The 17390-nt window shown below is 43.7% G+C and overlaps 1 protein-coding gene across 1 annotated transcript in view; it reads left to right on the top strand.

The window, feature by feature from the left end:
- The window catches only part of LOC124776828 (hemolymph lipopolysaccharide-binding protein-like), a 42108-nt gene extending 39646 nt beyond the window's left edge, over positions 1-2462 (top strand). The window contains exon 5 of the mRNA XM_047251987.1: positions 501-2462. Within this exon, the coding sequence (XP_047107943.1) occupies positions 501-673 (173 nt within the window). The 3' untranslated portion in view covers positions 674-2462. The remainder of the gene's footprint in view (positions 1-500) is intronic.
- The last annotated feature ends 14928 nt before the right edge of the window (positions 2463-17390 follow it).

The raw sequence follows: 17390 nt of genomic DNA, 5'->3' as shown, positions 1-17390 counted from the left end.
CTTTCCTATGAGTACAGTATGTAGGTTATAATTTCAGCACGTTACATGTACAGTCGGTGGGACATCTCTAAATCCCCCACTCCCCCCGCACCTTCAGCGTACACCCATTGTCGTCCAAGTCCCGTGAACTTCTGACATTTAACCATGTCCTGAAACTGAGCCACGCGCCTCTGAATCGCATTTCAGCTGCTAGCACGTTACACGTTTTTTATGGCTTCATTAGCATGAAAATGAGTGATTCAGTAGGAAGCAGTTTGGGTCACTTCACATTTGATATTCCGTTGTAAGAACTCAATAAAAATTTGAAACATCGACTTTGGTTCTGCAAAAGTACCGGAAGATGACGTGGGGAACTTGGATTATCATAAATGAGTGCCATTTTTTTGAGCCTGCAAAACGTATTTAGCCTAGGAATAAGGGTTTTTCCTCACTGCTCAAATTTAACATTTATTCCAATAATAAATTTTGCGTGTCTGAAATGATTGTTTCCTATGCTTCAGGTGAACCTCTGAAATCGAGTGGCCGCGTAAGGTGGGCAAAGGGGGAGCCCAATAACGGGATGTTCCCCGGTTCTCCAGAAGGCGAGGACTGCGGGAATATTTACGCGGACGGAACCATCAACGACTGCAGGTGCACCCTGGAGATGCCATTTGTGTGCGAACAGAGTCTCTAATGCTTTTCGGGGCTGACTCTTTTGTATCCTACAGTTAGCTGTGAATTGCTGAAACTTCAACACCTGCGCTTGGTTGCAAATTATGGAAGAAACAAACTGCGCATCAGCTTCTTCTGCCAATAGGAAGATGTTACAAAGCAAAACATAAAATAAAAATCATTTCTTCTTCTGTTAGCGCTGATTATTCGTACAAGGAGCCAATGAGAATGTTCCTAAGAGTTGCATTTATTAGACTGCCATTTGTATCAAAATTTTTCACGTTTAAATTAACGCTAGAGTGTATTTACCTTCCGTGCGAAATGAAAATTGTTATTGCCGTGTTTATTCTTTAAACTTAAGAACGTCGAATCACAGGCAAATTTATATTTTTAAAACGGTCAGTTCTGAGGGAGTGCTTGCAGCAACTAGTTTTTGTTCATATTCATTCTACTGACCAGTACAATCAACCCTTTAAGCGACCATACAGGAAAGCTTTCGCACGAACTCTAGGTTTCGTTCATTGGCAACGATTAAGCATGTCCATTTCAAGAAACACACGCAATTTGAAAGATGTGAGCAGACACCGGTTTTGAGACGATTTATTGCAGTATTCAAATAGTAAAGTGGAAGGCCACTATTTGATCATGCCCTTTGCGGAACACTTCAAGAAAAAAGATGTATGGGAAAGGAAAAAATGTAAACTTTGGCGGGCGATGGATGAATGAGCGACGCTGCACTGCAATTTCGGAATCTCTGTCTGACCCTGATGTAAAGTTACTAAAATCATGCTTGTCATGCACAGACGAACTGCGAGAGAATTCCGGATCGGTGCTCCTTACATAGTCTCTCAGTATTTGTCGCTTGCAATTCGAACAAAGCTGTAGCCATCACCCTTGCCCATTGTTGCGCACTTCATCTCTCGTACTTGAATCCGTGGGAGACGTCTTAGCGTGTGAGTGAGTGAGCATCGCTTTCGAAGAGAAGCGAGGACTCCGCCTATTGTTGTCAACCACAAACAGCGGTTGCGTCACCACAGAAACAGTTATTTACTCGATACAGATGGATAATAAGCCGTGATGACTCAAATTTTTAGGAAGATGGCCACCAAGAGCGTTGTATTAGTGTTGGATCTGTCCGTGGACTTCGGTTTCTTCGCAATGTACAGGTGAGCAGAAGTGAAGGCCTCCAATACGAAACTGCACTTATTGAGGGTGACCACTACTGGAAAGTGATAATTCATATCACATTTCTGAAGTGAAATAGTTGCTCTTATGGAATTTAACAACGGTTTTACTGATACCGGTCATTATTAATATTATTTTCCATATTTCTGCTATGATTCCGTCTTCCCCGAGAGACTTGTTGTTCTTCAAAGAGTTGATTATTTCCTTTACTTCTTTAACAGATGGTGTTTCTGAATCAGAACTGGATGGGGGTTTCTAAATATCTAATGTTCTATCTGAGGCTCTCAGCTGAGAAGTGAGTGAACATACTTAGCTAAAATTTGGCAGTTATTTCTCGTGTTGGTTTTCAGTGATCTGTCAGGACGGCGAAAGCACAGATTAGGTGGTTGTTACCAGTCATTATTTATTCCCACAACGTGTTGAAACCTCCATCACCAGATGAATTTATGTGGCCTGATATGACTTTTATGTGTAGTTTTACGACTCTGGAGTACCGTGTGTCACTGTGCAACAGAGAAAAACGAGCAGTGTTTCTGAACGTTGCTCAAAGTTTTGTGATTGTCTTTGACTGAAAGGATGAACAAAACATAAATGTTAAAGTAAAATAAAAATACATCCAGTGCTAACAGAATCTTTTCCCCTGTTGTGTTAGATGAAATACATGATCACGCTTTGTGAACACTGAAGGGAGCCAATATGGTGTCTACAAAATACTAAGTTCAAAGAACATACAGGAAAAAATTCCATTTCAAAGTCTCAAAGCTTAATGCTGATCTTAGATTGTGTAGTGCGTAAATGAACATAAATGTAAATGCAAATGCCTTCAGTGGTAACAGACCCATTTCTGTCAGCTTTACGTAACTTTATACTTTCTGCACATTTATGTAATCTTGATGACATGTTAGATATATTAAGTGTAAATATAATGTTTCCAACTGTGTAAAAATTGAATATCAATTATAATTTACATGCTGTAGCTATGTTACATTGTGTGTGTATGTGTGTGTGTGTGTGTGTGTGTGTGTGTGTGTGTGTGTTTTGGAGGGCGAGATTGAATTCCAGAATTTGCTGTACATCAAAGCCGAAAATATTAGCCGGTAAGGCAAAATCGGAGCTGAACTTTTGGACCAATATGTCTAAAAAAAAATAAGAATTTCCGTGTGTGTTTGACTATCCGTTTATGAGTTTAAGGGAGTTCTATTTATGGCATATTCAACGCTTTCAGTCTGTCTGCCGTAGGCCACGAACATTTTTTTCAGAATTTTTTACGTAATTATCATTCTTTGGCCACAGCAGGATATTCGAGAATGAACCTTTGTTGAGATAACCACTTTTCAGGCAAATGTCCGATAAGTTCTTGGTGGGATCGAGGAGGCAACGGCTTTGCCGAAGTGGATACGGCGGTTCCCGTCAGATCACCGAAGTTTACCGTTATCGGGCGTGGCCGGCACTTGGATGGGTGACCATCCGGGCCGCCATTCGCTGTTGCCATTTTCCGGGGTGCACTCTGCCTCGTGATGCCAATTGAGAAGATACTCGAGCGAATACTAGCGTCTCCCGACAAAGAAAACCATCGTAACGACCGGGAGAGCGGTGTGCTGACCACACGCCCCTCCTATCCGCATCCTCAGTGAGGATGACAAGGCGGTCGGATGGTACCGGTGGAACACTTGTAGCCGGGAGACGGATTGCTATTGGTGGGATCGAGATATTCCTAGTGTGCAATATTTGGGAGGGTATTTCCTGCTATAGCATTTGACTTGCAGCCATAGCTAATCTCTCGAAAACCTTTGTTCGAACAGGAGATGGGAACTAATTTTAATGCAGTCGGGCATTACGTTCGAGAGGAAAAAACTGGAAACTTAAGTGTACGTGAAAGTGCACTTGTTGACGCACACATAGAGCAAGGCCGATGATTTGCTCAATATATGAAGTGTACTCGTACCTAAATCAAGCACTTTTTTCACTTCTCATTTTTTACTGCAAGGAGCAGAGCAGACTTTGAAATCCTGTTAAAGAATGGTGCTTCTTTGCAGCCAGAGACCCAGAGGGAATCGCAGTTGGGAATATTTGTGAGGGGACTTGGAGTTCCTACTTTCGAGTGATAACCAAGGAGGGCCTTTCAAAAACCTTGGCGAGTACCGGCGATTAGGGACTATTTTACTTTATATCTGGGACAATATTATCAAAAAGTATGTATATCTCATACCTGTCTCTATATATATCCTTGTACATCTTCTGTGCACAAAAAACTGTCACTCCGTTCCCGTTTGTCACTTTTTTTAATTCTTTGTGCAACAGTCGTGTAGATCTGTAAGTAATTACCTCAGACACGTCAATTGCTTTCACTGAGGCGAATTGTGAATGTGAAGTCCGTAAAAAACTTTGACGTAAGCCAGAAATTTCATAGAAAAAAAGACATACGACGTGTTTGTGTCAAACGTGCGAAAGACTGGTGGACTAGACCTAACCTCCAGATGACGACGAGTCTATTAAAAACAGAGCAGCATCTCTGAGACGTCAGAAATGAGGATAGAATTAGACCGTGATGCTACCGAGGAGGCATCCCGAATGTTCATCTGAAGAGATCTGGGTAAACCACGGAAAGCCTCAATATGATCAGTCAGACGGAGGTTTGCTGGTTGCTCCTCTGGTAAGCGAGTTCAGTAGCTTATTGTAGCCACTGCTCCAACCCGCCCAATACATCTGTTGGATACACTGGGGAGAGCTCTGCGTTTAGCGCGATTAAATAATAATTGGGGACCTGTGACTGGTCTTATGCGACCCGCCACGACTTTCTCTCTTGTGCAGGTCCAACAATTCATTGGCTTAAAAGACCAGCAACTCAATTTATTCTTTATTTATTTAGTTTTCTCTTACATTTGCAAGTAATCTATAGTGCTGAATAGTTTCGAATACTTACGTCGATTCTAAAACCATGGCCTACATCAGAAGATACAAAATAATTGAGAATATGTCATACAAAATATACCACCTCTCAGTCTCAGAATAATACTTGCACTTAGTATCTTCAATTATTTGTTGCTTATACTCTAACATCTGCCTTCAACTAAACGTTTGCTCTCTAATTCTCCTTCTAGTATCATATTATCTACCCCCTTGTATCTTAACTCATGTTCTAGCTAATGTTTTCCTTGTATTGCTTTCCTTGCCTATTCTGCGAAGAAATGCCACAATCAAGCATTCAGTGCCATTACCATGCTGTCCTCCAGATGGACATTCTCAGAAAATTCTTTTCCTCGTTAAGACCTATGTCTGATGTAGTGTCGGTAGCTGGGCCGACACCGTGACGTTGATGGCTGAAAATGAAAGCTAGACTAACGCTGTGGCCGATAGTGCACGCACGGCATAAAGCAGACGGGCGTGAAGTCTGGAACATGAGAACTTATGAATGAATAAGAAGAAAAGTATGTAGATACTTTTTACTTATCTTTTATTGATTCCTTGGAATACATCTCTCTTGAATACTCGTAAGCTATAGGCACTGATACAAATGGCTCCTTGTTAGTTCGTAGCCATTAACTTCTGATGGCTATTCTGTCTCTCAGCTAATGAGAGAGAAAGGCTTCGTACAACTGGGCGATAGCTAGGGTCGCGTACAACTGGGCGGTAGCTTGGTTCTCGTACAACTGGGGCCATTTGTATCAGTGCCTATAGCTTACGAGTATTCAAGAGAGATGTATTCCAAGGAATCAATAAAAGATAAGTAAAAAGTATCTACATACTTTTCTTCTTATTGATTCATAAGTTCTCATGTTCCAGACTTCACGCCCGTCTGCTTTATGCCGTGCGTGCACTATCGGCCACAGCGTTAGTCTAGCTTTCATTTTCAGCCATCAACGTCACGGTGTCGGCCCAGCTACCGACACTACATTTATTGGTGACGAGGTGGACTTCAAGGCCACAGTGAATCCACAGCTAGTGACTGCTACTTTTCCTTCACGCCCGTCTGCTTTATGCTGTGCGTGCACTATCGGCCACAGCGTTAGTCTATAGCTTTCTTTTTCAGCAATCCACTTCACGGTGTCGGTCCAGCTACCGACACTACAATTATTGGCGACGATTTAAAGTGTTCTTTCTGATTGCTTACATTTAATTGTGTCATGGCTTCGCCACATTCTCCAGATGTACTGTCCGAATTTTATCGCTTGCAGAATCAGCAGACGCAGGCGTTACTGGATGCCCTTGGACAGCTCGTCCAGGGTCAACGTACCATTCAAACCGATGCGGCCGCCGCCGCTTCTTCGCTACCGCTGCCACTGAACGCTGTTGCACCTCCTTTTCGACCTTACGTGGCAGCCGATGAGACCTGGCACGAGTGGTCTCGCCAGTTCAACTTTCATCTAGCAGCCTACAGAATTCAAGGTAAAGAGCGGCAGCCGTTTTTGCTTTCTTGTGTCGGTGTGTCCACATACCGTGTGATAGTGAAATTGTTTCCCCGACGCGACGTAGCAACTCTGTCCTACGAGGAAATTTTGTCTGCATTAGATGCCTATTTCAAAGAAACAGTTAATGTGGTTGCAAAACGGTATACGTTCTTTCGTACAAAACGTACGGCCGGTCAAACTAATAGGGAGTGGGTAGCAACATTGCAAGGACTTACTAGGGACTGTGCCTTTGAATGTGACTGTGGTCTTTCTTATTCAGATACAATGGTGCGTGATGCAATTGCACAGAACGTTTCTGATGTTCGCATACGGGAGCAAATTTTGAAACTAGTCAATCCCTCCCTTCAACAAGTAATAGACATATTGGATAGACAGGACACACTTGACTGTGCTCAGGAATCTTTTGAAACTTCGCCAGCTGTGTGTAACATTAACCGGCCCGCCGGGCGCGCTCGCGCAACGCGGCCCGGTCAACTGCCCTCGCGGCCGTCCGCACAGCTGCCGCCGCGCGCTAAGCCAGGTGTGCCGCGCCAGCACACAAATGCAGTGCAATCATGCCCGCGGTGTGCTACTCGACATTCGCGTGAACATTGCCCGTCACGCCAAGCTATTTGCTTTTTCTGCAATAAGAAAGGACATGTTCAAAGTGTTTGCCAGAAAAAGCTCAGATCAGACAATCACAATCATTCCAGGCCCTTTGATTCGCGCCGGAATCGAATCAAGGACACTCAGGCTCGTGGACCTTCGCCTATGGACATTCATGTCGTTAATTCCGCTTCGTCCGGTGACACTGTCTCTAACAGTAACTGTGTTCGTCCCACAAAAACTGTGCGTCGACGTCGCCGGAAATCACGTCAATTAGCAAGTGATTCTGTAGCAGTGTCTGTTCCACTTGCACAAAACAGTCGCTCTTGTCGTCAGCAGAACAATAAACTTTTTGTGGACTTAGACTTTGAAGGCAAAGTGATACCATTCCAGCTCGATACCGGAGCTGCAGTTTCATTGCTCAATCACGACACGTACAAACAACTGGGCAAACCTCCGTTGCGTTCCGCAAATGTTCAGCTAACTACATATTCCGGACAGACAATTCCTGTGTTAGGACAGTGCAGCCTTCTTGCAACATACAAGGGACAAACAAAACTTGTGTCATTTTACGTTCTTCGTTCTTCTTCTGCAGTGAACTTGTTTGGTCTCGATTTATTTCAGTTGTTTAACATGTCTATTGTAAATCAGGTCCTATCAGTGAATCAGACTGTGCCTACAGACAGTGTTTCTCGGCTGTGTGACGAATTTGCAGACATTTTTGCACCGGGCTTAGGTTGCGCTAAAAACTATGAAGCACATTTAGAACTGAAGGTAAACGCGCAACCGAAATTTTTCAGGGCGCGCAATGTTCCCCACGCATTGCGTGATGAGGTCGCAAGAACGTTACACGATCTCGAATCACAGGGTGTAATTGAACGTGTGCAAGCTTCTCTCTGGGCCTCACCCTTAGTAATTTTGCCAAAACCTTCCGGAAAATTGAGACTTTGCGTGGACTTCAAGGCCACAGTGAATCCACAGCTAGTGACTGCTACTTTTCCTTCACGCCCGTCTGCTTTATGCTGTGCGTGCACTATCGGCCACAGCGTTAGTCTATAGCTTTCTTTTTCAGCAATCCACTTCACGGTGTCGGTCCAGCTACCGACACTACATCTGATACTAATAGAATTTTGTTAGTTAGAAATGGTCACTTTGCCCGTATTAAGTCCCTTCTGATGTCCTCCTTGTGTCGTCCATTACACGTTACTTTACCTCCTCTTTCAGTACGTCATCTCCAACTTTGATTCAACGCTTCTCAGTCTCCTAATTTCTGCTTCTCCTTAACGCTTCCATTTTTCTTTGGTCGCTCTCGATCCATATACAGTACTATGCAGACAGTTCATTCCATTCAATCCAACAGCTCCTGTAGTTTTCATATGGAGCTGCAGTTTCCTCAGTGGACTGTATCACTGATAGCATTTCACCCATAATTTCATTCCGTTTCTGGGCCATTCTTTTATGCCGGCCGAAGTGGCCGTGCGGTTAAAGGCGCTGCAGTCTGGAACCGCAAGACCGCTACGGTCGCAGGTTCGAATCCTGCCTCGGGCATGGATGTTTGTGATGTCCTTAGGTTACTTAGGTTTAACTAGTTCTAAGTTCTAGGGGAGTAATGACCTCAGCAGTTGAGTCCCATAGTGCTCAGAGCCATTTGAGCCAGCCATTCTTTTATTTCCGCCTTTGCTACTGGTGGAACAGCAGAGGAGAGAAGAGGTCCATATTCGTCACATACCCATTTTAACCAAAGCACTTTCCTCCTCGTCTTCAGTTCTCATTGTTCGCTCCTTTTACTTAAACTTGTTGTGTATTGCCCATCTTTCACCGTCGGGTATAACTATATTTGTAAAGATTTCAAACATCTTCTATCGCTTTCCATAGTCCAACACGTTTTTTAGGTCAACGAATCCTATGAATATATGTTTTGATGTTTCTTTATTCTTGCTTCCCTTGTTGGTCATAACGTGTAACAACCTTTCTGCTGTCTTTAACTTTCCACAGACTAAGATAAGAATGGAAGTCAGGATTCTACTACGCGTACAAATATAGAACAGAATGCCTGTTCATATGAATGTATTTTGCTCTGTTGCTATTCGCAAAACGAACCCCATATAATGCAATCAGTCTGAAGAATTTAAGGCCTGTTCTTACATTGTGTTTCTACTAAACGGTAGAAGTTGTCTTTGAAAGGTTGCATTGAAATTTAAGAATTCTTGCAACACGAAGATTGTTTAAAAAGTAACCAGAAATTTATAATTTTGCGTGTTGTATTAGTCCTATTGGCATTACTTTTTTATCACTGTGTCGGCCGCTGGTGGCCGAGCGGTTCTGGCGCTACAGTCTGTAACCGCGCGACCACTACGGTCGCAGGTTCGAATCTTGCCTCGGGCATCGATGTGTGTGTTGTCCTTAGGTTAGTTAGGTTTAAGTAGTTCTAAGTTCTAGGGGACTTATGACCTCAGCAGTTGAGTCCCATAGTGCTCAGAGCCATTTGAACCATTTTTTTTATCACTGTCTTCGTAAACAAGTCACAAAAGTATGTGTACGATGTTATACATATTGAGTATTTACTCTGTTGTCAGCTGTCCAAAAGGTTATAAGTGTTTTGGTAGCATTAACGATTATTTGTTTTGTATAAAAATAGATTAGAGAATCTGTATTACATTTCGTTATAATAATGGTATAAAATGCATAATCTTTTTATAAATCTTAAATATTGCTTTTAGTCAGACTGTTATGAGTAAAGAAAGTGCATACAAGAGGTATAAACATTTCGAAGCAGGCCTTAAAGGACAGCAGTTTTACAAACATGGATGAGATATCGCGAGGAAATAGTTCCTAAATTGTTCCGGGAATTGGAAAAAGCACTGCCCTAATTGTATAGTATGTAATAGGGAATATTTTAAGACGATAACATTTCTGTAGATTAACAAATAAAGTTATTAAAATAATGTGTGAACGCACCTCGTATGTAAAGCTTTTTACTACAAGTCCAGAATCGGTGTACATGTTCCGAAGGAAATTTCAGCAGTGTTTAGAATAGCTATTGCGCATATGTTTTTAGCAATATGTCTTAGAATGAAGTGAGTAATAGCCGAGATAGAGATTTAGTGACAGAATACATTCAAATGCTGCTCTTCGATAGCATCAAAGGTTTTACGTGATTGTGAAACTGTCTATAACGATGGGTTTCCTCCCAAAATTATTAGTTTTCCTTCGTGGCGATTCCAGTAAACCACGCGGTTTTTTTCGCGTTCCTTCATTGTGCGTCCTATTGCGACAACGCTGACGTTTGCATAAATTGCAACCCTTTGATTGGGACTGGTAATATTAGCCAACAGATCTTTTTGTGTCGCCTCCTTAACACACGCTGTAATAACATTAGAAACGATCGAAGGCTAGTTGCTTCCCAAATACCTCCTCTTCTTCGTATTCTGCTCATTTGCTTGCAATGCAGGGTGATTACCCATCTCTTCAGGAAACCGAAGTAGATCAGTGAATATACAGAGTTAACGAGCTGACATTGTCAACTAAGATCACACGAACAGAAACGACGTATATCACTGCACGCCAATCTACAATGCTAGACTGGTAACGGGCAACTGATTTTTGATGCCCCTGTAGGCCGGTGGCAGGCTTCTTCCGGAAGAGGCCCCTTCCCCCACCAAAAGCGCTAATCGCTCTTGAGTTTACAGACAGACTATAGTTTGATGTATGAGTAATTGCTCACAAAATCTTCTTTCACTCTCTGCTGCACCAGGTGTCAGACGTGTTGCTGCGCCATGGCTAAGACACTGACCCCTGTGCTTAGCTCCACACACGACGCTCCGCATAAACACAGGCTCTTGTCTTGTTACACTACGTCACCAAGTGGGAACGAAAACTGTCGCATAATTTTTTTTTTTGGTCGTCAGTCTACTGACTGTTTTGATGCGGCCCGCCACGAATTCCTTTCCTGTGCTAACCTCTTCATCTCAGAGTAGCACTTGCAACCTACTTCCTCAATTACTTGCTTGACGTATTCCAATCTCTGTCTTCCTCTACAGTTTTTGCCCTCTACAGCTCCCTCTAGTACCATGGAAGTCATTCCCTGATGTCTTAGCAGATGTCCTATCATCCTGTCCCTACTCCTTATCAGTGTTTTCCACATATTCCTTTTCTCTCCAATTGTGCGTAGAACCTCCTCATTCCTTACCTTATCAGTCCACCTAATTTTCAACATTCGTCTATAGCACCACATCTCAAATGCTTCGATTCTCTTCTGTTCCGGTTTTCCCACAGCCCATGTTTCACTACCATACAATGCTGTACTCCAGACGTACATCCTCAGAAATTTCTTCCTCAAATTAATGCCGGTATTTGGTATTAGTAGACTTCTCTTGGCCAGAAATGCCTTTTTTGCCATAGCGAGTTTGCTTTTGATGTCCTCCTTGCTCCGTCCGTCATTGGTTATTTTACTGCCTAGGTAGCAGAATTCCTTAACTTCATTGACTTCGTGACCATCAATCCTGATGTTAAGTTTCTCGCTGTTCTCATTTCTACTACTTCTCATTACCTTCGTCTTTCTCCGATTTACTCTCAAACCATACTGTGTACTCATTAGACTGTTCATTTCGTTCAGCAGATCATTTAATTCTTCTTCACTTTCACTCAGGATAGCAATGTCATCAGCGAATCGTATCATTGATATCCTTTCACCTTGTATTTTAATTCCACTCCTGAACCTTTCTTTTATTTCCATCATTGCTTCCTCGATGTACAGATTGAACAGTACGAGCGAAAGGCTACAGCCTTGTCTTACACCCTTCTTAATACGAGCACTTCGTTCTTGATCGTCCACTCTTATTATTCCCTCTTGGTTGTTGTACATATTGTATATGACCCGTCTCTCCCTATAGCTTACCCCTACTTTTTTCAGAATCTCGAACAGCTTGCACCATTTTATATTGTCGAAAGCTTTTTCCAGGTCGAGAAGTCCAATGAAAGTGTCTTGATTTTTCTTTAGCCTTGCTTCCATTATTAGCCGTAACGTCAGAATTGCCTCTCTCGTCCCTTTACTTTTCCTAAAGCCAAACTGATCGTCACCTAGCGCATTCTCAATTTTCTTTTCCATTCTTCGGTATATTATTCTTGTAAGCAGCTTTGATGCATGAGCTGTTAAGCTGATTGTGCGGTAATTCTCGCACTTGTCAGCTCTTGCCGTCTTCGGAATTGTGTGGATGATGCTTTTCCGAAAGTCAGATGGTATATCGCCAGACTCATATATTCTACACACTAACGTGAATAGTCGTTTTGTTGCCACTTCCCCAAATGATTTTAGAAATTCTGATGGAATGTTATCTATCCCTTCTGCCTTATTTGACCGTAAGTCCTCCAAAGCTCTTTTAAATTCCGATTCTAACACTGGATCCCCTATCTCTTCTAAATCGACGCCTGTTTCTTCTTCTATCACATCAGACAAATCTTCACCCTCATAGAGGCTTTCAATGTATTCTTTCCACCTATCTGCTCTCTCCTCTGCATTTAACAGTGGAATTCCCGTTGTACTCTTAATGTTACCACCGTTGCTTTTAATGTCACCAAAGGTTGTTTTGGTTTTCCTGTATGCTGAGTCTGTCTTTCCGACAATCATATCTTTTTCGATGTCTTCATATTTTTCCTGCAGCCATTTCGTCTTAGCTTCCCTGCACTTCCTATTTATTTCATTCCTCAGCGACTTGTATTTCTGTATTCCTGATTTTCCCGGAACATGTTTGTACTTCCTCCTTTCATCAATCAACTGAAGTATTTCTTCTGTTACCCATGGTTTCTTCGCAGCTACATTCTTTGTACCTATGTTTTCCTTCCCAACTTCTGTGGTGGCCCTTTTTAGAGATGTCCATTCCTCTTCAACTGTACTGCCTACTGCGCTATTCCTTGTTGCTGTATCTATAGCGTTAGAGAACTTCAAACGTATCTCGTCATTCCTTATTACTTCCGTATCCCACTTCTTTGCGTATTGATTCTTCCTGACTAATGTCTTGTACTTCAGCCTACTCTTCATCACTACTATATTGTGATCTGAGTCTATATCTGCTCCTGGGTACGCCCTACAGTCCAGTATCTGATTTCCGAATCTCTGTCTGACCATGATGTAATCTAATTGAAATCTTCCCGTATCTCCCGGCCTTTTCCAAGTATACCTCCTTCTCTTGTGATTCTTGAACAGGGTATTCTCTATTACTAGCTGAAACTTGTTACCGAACTCAGTTAGTCTTTCTCCTCTTTCATTGCTCGTCCCAAGCCCATATTCTCCTGTAACCTTTTCTTCTACTCCTTCCCCTACAACTGCATTCCAGTCGCCCATGACTATTAGATTTTCGTCCCCCTTTACATACTGCACTACCTTTTCAATACCCTCATGCACTTTCTCTATCTGTTCATCTTCAGCCTGCGACGTCGGCATGTATATCTGAATTATCGTTGTCGGTGTTGGTCTGCTGTCGATTCTGATTAGAACAACCCAGTCACTGAACTGTTCACAGTAACACACCCTCTGCCCTACCTTCCTATTCATAACGAATCCTACACCTGTTATATCATTTTCTGCTGCTGTTGATATTACCCGATACTCATCTGACCAGAAACTTGTCTTCCTTCCACTTCACTTCACTGACCCCTACTATATCTAGATTGAGCCTTTGCATTTCCCTTTTCAGATTTTCTAGTTTCCCTACCACGTTCAAGCTTCTGACATTACACGCCCCGACTCGTAGAACGTTGTTATCCTTTCGTTGATTATTCAATCTTTTTCTCATGGTAACCTCCCCCTTGGCAGTCCCCTCCCGGAGATCCGAATGGGAAACTATTCCGGAATCTTTTGCCAATGGAGAGATCATGATGACACTTCTTCAATTACAGGCCACGTGTCCTGTGGATACACGTTACGTGTCCTTAATGCAGTGGTTTCCATTGGCTTCTGCATCCTCATGTCGTTGATCATTGCTGATTCTTCCGCCTTTAGGGGCAATTTCCACCCCTAGGACAAGAGAGTGCCCTGAACCTCTATCCGCTCCTCCGCTCTCTTTGACAAGGCCGTTGGCAGAATGAGGGTGACTTCTTATGCCGGAAGTCTTCAGCCGCCAATGCTGGTTATTTATCAAAATTTAGGCAGTGGCGGGGATCGAACCCGGGACCGAAGACGTTTTGATTATGAATCAAAGACGCTACCCCCTTTTTTTTTTTAGTTAAAAGGCATTAAGTGCCCCGACCGAGACTCGAACCCGGGATCTCCCGCTTACATGGCAGACGCTCTATCCATCTCTCTTTTTTTTTTTTTTTACTTTCTTTTTAGCTGCAAACAGACGTTGATATACTTCATTGGGGACATGTTGAAAATGTGTGCCCCGACCGAGACTCGAACCCCGATCTCCTGCTTACATGGCAGACGCTCTATCCATGTTTTTTTCTTTTTTTTTAATTTCTCAAAGCCAAAATCAAATTTCTTTTTCCTTTAAGATCAAATTATGACGAATAAATAAGGAAAAGTTTTTTTTTTCAAAAGAAAACAAAGACTCCAATTATACTTGTTTCTCCTTCCAGGAAACAAAAATGAGTCTCCTTCGTCTTGTTGGCGAAGAAGCAATCTTTTGGGACAAAAAAAGAAAAAAAAAACCCTTCTCAAAGCCAAAGTCAAATTTCTTTTTCCTTTAAGCAAATTATGAGGAATAAATAAGGAAAAGTTTTTTTTTCAAAAGAAAACAAAGACTCCAATTATACTTGTTTCTCCTTCCAGGAAACAAAAATGAGTCTCCTTCGTCTTGTTGGCGAAGAAGCAATCTTTTGGGACAAAAAAAGAAAAAAAAGTTTCTCAAAGCCAAAATCAAATTTCTTTTTCCTTTAAGCAAATTATGAGGAATAAATAAGGAAAAGTTATTTTTTTAAATTAAAGTCGTAGTGCGACTTGTAGTTAAAGTCCAGTTCTTACAGGAGCTCCTGAAGTGTATCCGCCTACAGCATGCCAGCTCGTCCAAAAGTGTCTTCTCATGACGTAGGCGTGGGTTCTGGGTAGCAGATCTATTCAGTTCGGTTCGGTTTATACAGTTTTCAGCTTCTCAGGGCTTGGACGTTCCAGCTACTAGGTGGGTCATCGAAAGTGCTCCGTAAGAAATTGGAAAAATATTGTTTATAGCGTGGGTTGCGTATCAGGACGCAGTGTCGTTCGTTGAGATAAGTCCAATATCCTAGCGCAGACTTGTCGCCAGAAGTAAAAAGATAGCGGATCGTGTGGCTACAGATCCAATTCACAGAGTGAGTTTTGGCGGAGGGGTAGAAAGTCTTATCTGGGTACAAAAGCATGTGGACGTCGATCTGAGCCGGTGTCTGGCGAGTAAGAAACGCCAAAATTCGCCGCGCAAGTGTCCAGACGTCGAATGCTGTGCCACAGTGGAACCGGTGGACATCCGTGTCATCCACTCCACAGTGGATGCAGAGGGATGAATCGGCGAGATGGATGCGGTGCAGACGATCTCGGTTAACTTGTTCGCCATTCACGGTGATGTACCACGCTGATTGAACGTCTGATTCAAGAAAACGCGCATGGGTCGCCTTCCATATGTGTCGCCACACGTACTGTGGATACTTCCGTTCGATGGGGTTGGTAAGGACCGGTAGATATAACTGAACTCCAGGAAAAATCGTTGGATGTAATAAAAGGGGGTTGGAATGGTCGATACCAGTACTGGGGCGGACAAGGAGGCCGGTGCAAAGTTGTGAAGCAGGAGGCTAGTAAGGCTCTGCGGGCAACGATGCCAAAGTTTTAGTAGGGAGCTGACGTATAGTGCCTTGACACGAGTCGGCACGTGGATGAGTCCCACCCCGCCACGATCTCGTGGCAGTGCAAGGGATTCATACTGCACCTTGAATAACATCCCCGAGCTGACGAAGGAGCCGAAAGCCATCAACAGTCGTCGCGCCAGGAGATTTGGGACTGGTAGTACTTGAGCCACGTGTGGTATACGGGAAGCATGATACATATTCACGTAGTGCGCGCGTTGGATAACGTCGAGAGCTCGTAGCCGGTGATCTGCGAGATTTGCTCTGATTGTCTGTAGCAAGCGTCTACCATTGATAGTCGCTGAGCGGCGCAGGTCTGCTGTGAAATCCGTATGGTGGCGGCGACACTAAGGGGAGCAACGCATCTCTCCGGCAAGCCCTCACCAATGAACAGGACCTTGGATTTTGAGACGCTGAGGCTGCTCCCCGAAGCTTCGCCGTAAGTCGCCACCCATGTCAGTGCTGCTCGTACTTCATCTTCACTGCGCAGATATAGTACTATGTCGTCTGCGTAGGCTGTACAACAAAAACGGTGGCCTTGAACAGCCATGCCTTCCAAACGTTGGCGCATGCCCTGGGGCAGGGGTTCCAAGGCGAAAGCATACAAAATCGTAGAAAGAGGGCAGCCTTGTCGTACAGATCGTGCGATGACCAGGGACGGTGTAAGGCGACCATTGTACATGATTTTAGAGGTTGCACTACTCAACAGGCGCATAACCACTGTGACAATACCGCCAGGAAAACCCATATGCTGAAGAACTGTTCGTAAATAGAAGTGGTCAACACGGTCGAAAGCCTGGCTAAATTCCAGTGAAGCCAAGGCGCCAGGGAGACGCTGATAATGCGCTAACGCTATCATGTCTCTGTAACGGCAAAGAGCCGTACGGATGTTGTTGTCGCCTCCTAGGGAAGTCTGGTCGCAGGATGTGACGTAACGGGCGACCTTCTTGAGTCGCGATGCGAGTAGCCGTGAGAATATTTTCATGTCGCTGTTGAGCAAAGTAATTGGTCGATAGTCCTGGATCCTCGATAACCCGCGTGGTTTATGTACGGGGATAATAATGCCTTCTAGAAAGGCGCTCGGGACCACTGTCATCGGTGACATCAGCTCTTGTGCGATTGCCGTCCACGTGGAAGCCAACAAATAGTGAAAACTTTTATAAAATTCTATGGGTATACCGTCAGGTCCAGGAGATCTGTTATCGGAACCCGCCTTGATAGCGTCTACCACTTCATCTGTGGTTACGTCGTCTTGGAGGTCATGCACTGCATCCTCCGGAAGAGTGTTCGTAGTAAGCTGAGCGACTTGTGTGATCAGTGCTGCAGAATGCGGTACGGCTGCGTAGAGCCCGGCAAAATGAGCATGGAGAGTACGACCGATGCTTTGTTGGGTGTCGTGCCGGCGCCCTTCCACATCAGTGAGGACTTGGATCAGAGCTCGTCGTCGTCGTTGTCTTTCCTGAAGGAGGTGGAACATCGACGGACGTTCTTGAGGGATGCGATTAGAAGCTCGAGAACGGACTACAGTGCCTTCCAAGTTACGCCGCATGATCAAGGAGATCTGCGCCTTCGTGCGATGGACCATCGACTGCCGGGCTGGCGAGAAAGGCATCGTCGTACAGTCACGTAGAATGGTGTAGTAGAAGTGCAGGGTATGAGTTTGCCACGCCTTTAATTCCTTCCCATAACTAATCAGAGTCTTCCTGAGGGTCGGCTTTGCACAGGAGAGCCACCGTGATAAGGTGGAGTCAT

The sequence above is a fragment of the Schistocerca piceifrons genome, chromosome 2 (assembly GCF_021461385.2).
Source record: "Schistocerca piceifrons isolate TAMUIC-IGC-003096 chromosome 2, iqSchPice1.1, whole genome shotgun sequence".
NCBI classification, from domain to species: Eukaryota; Metazoa; Arthropoda; class Insecta; order Orthoptera; family Acrididae; genus Schistocerca; species Schistocerca piceifrons.
This window is presented reverse-complemented; position numbering and strand designations above follow the sequence as displayed.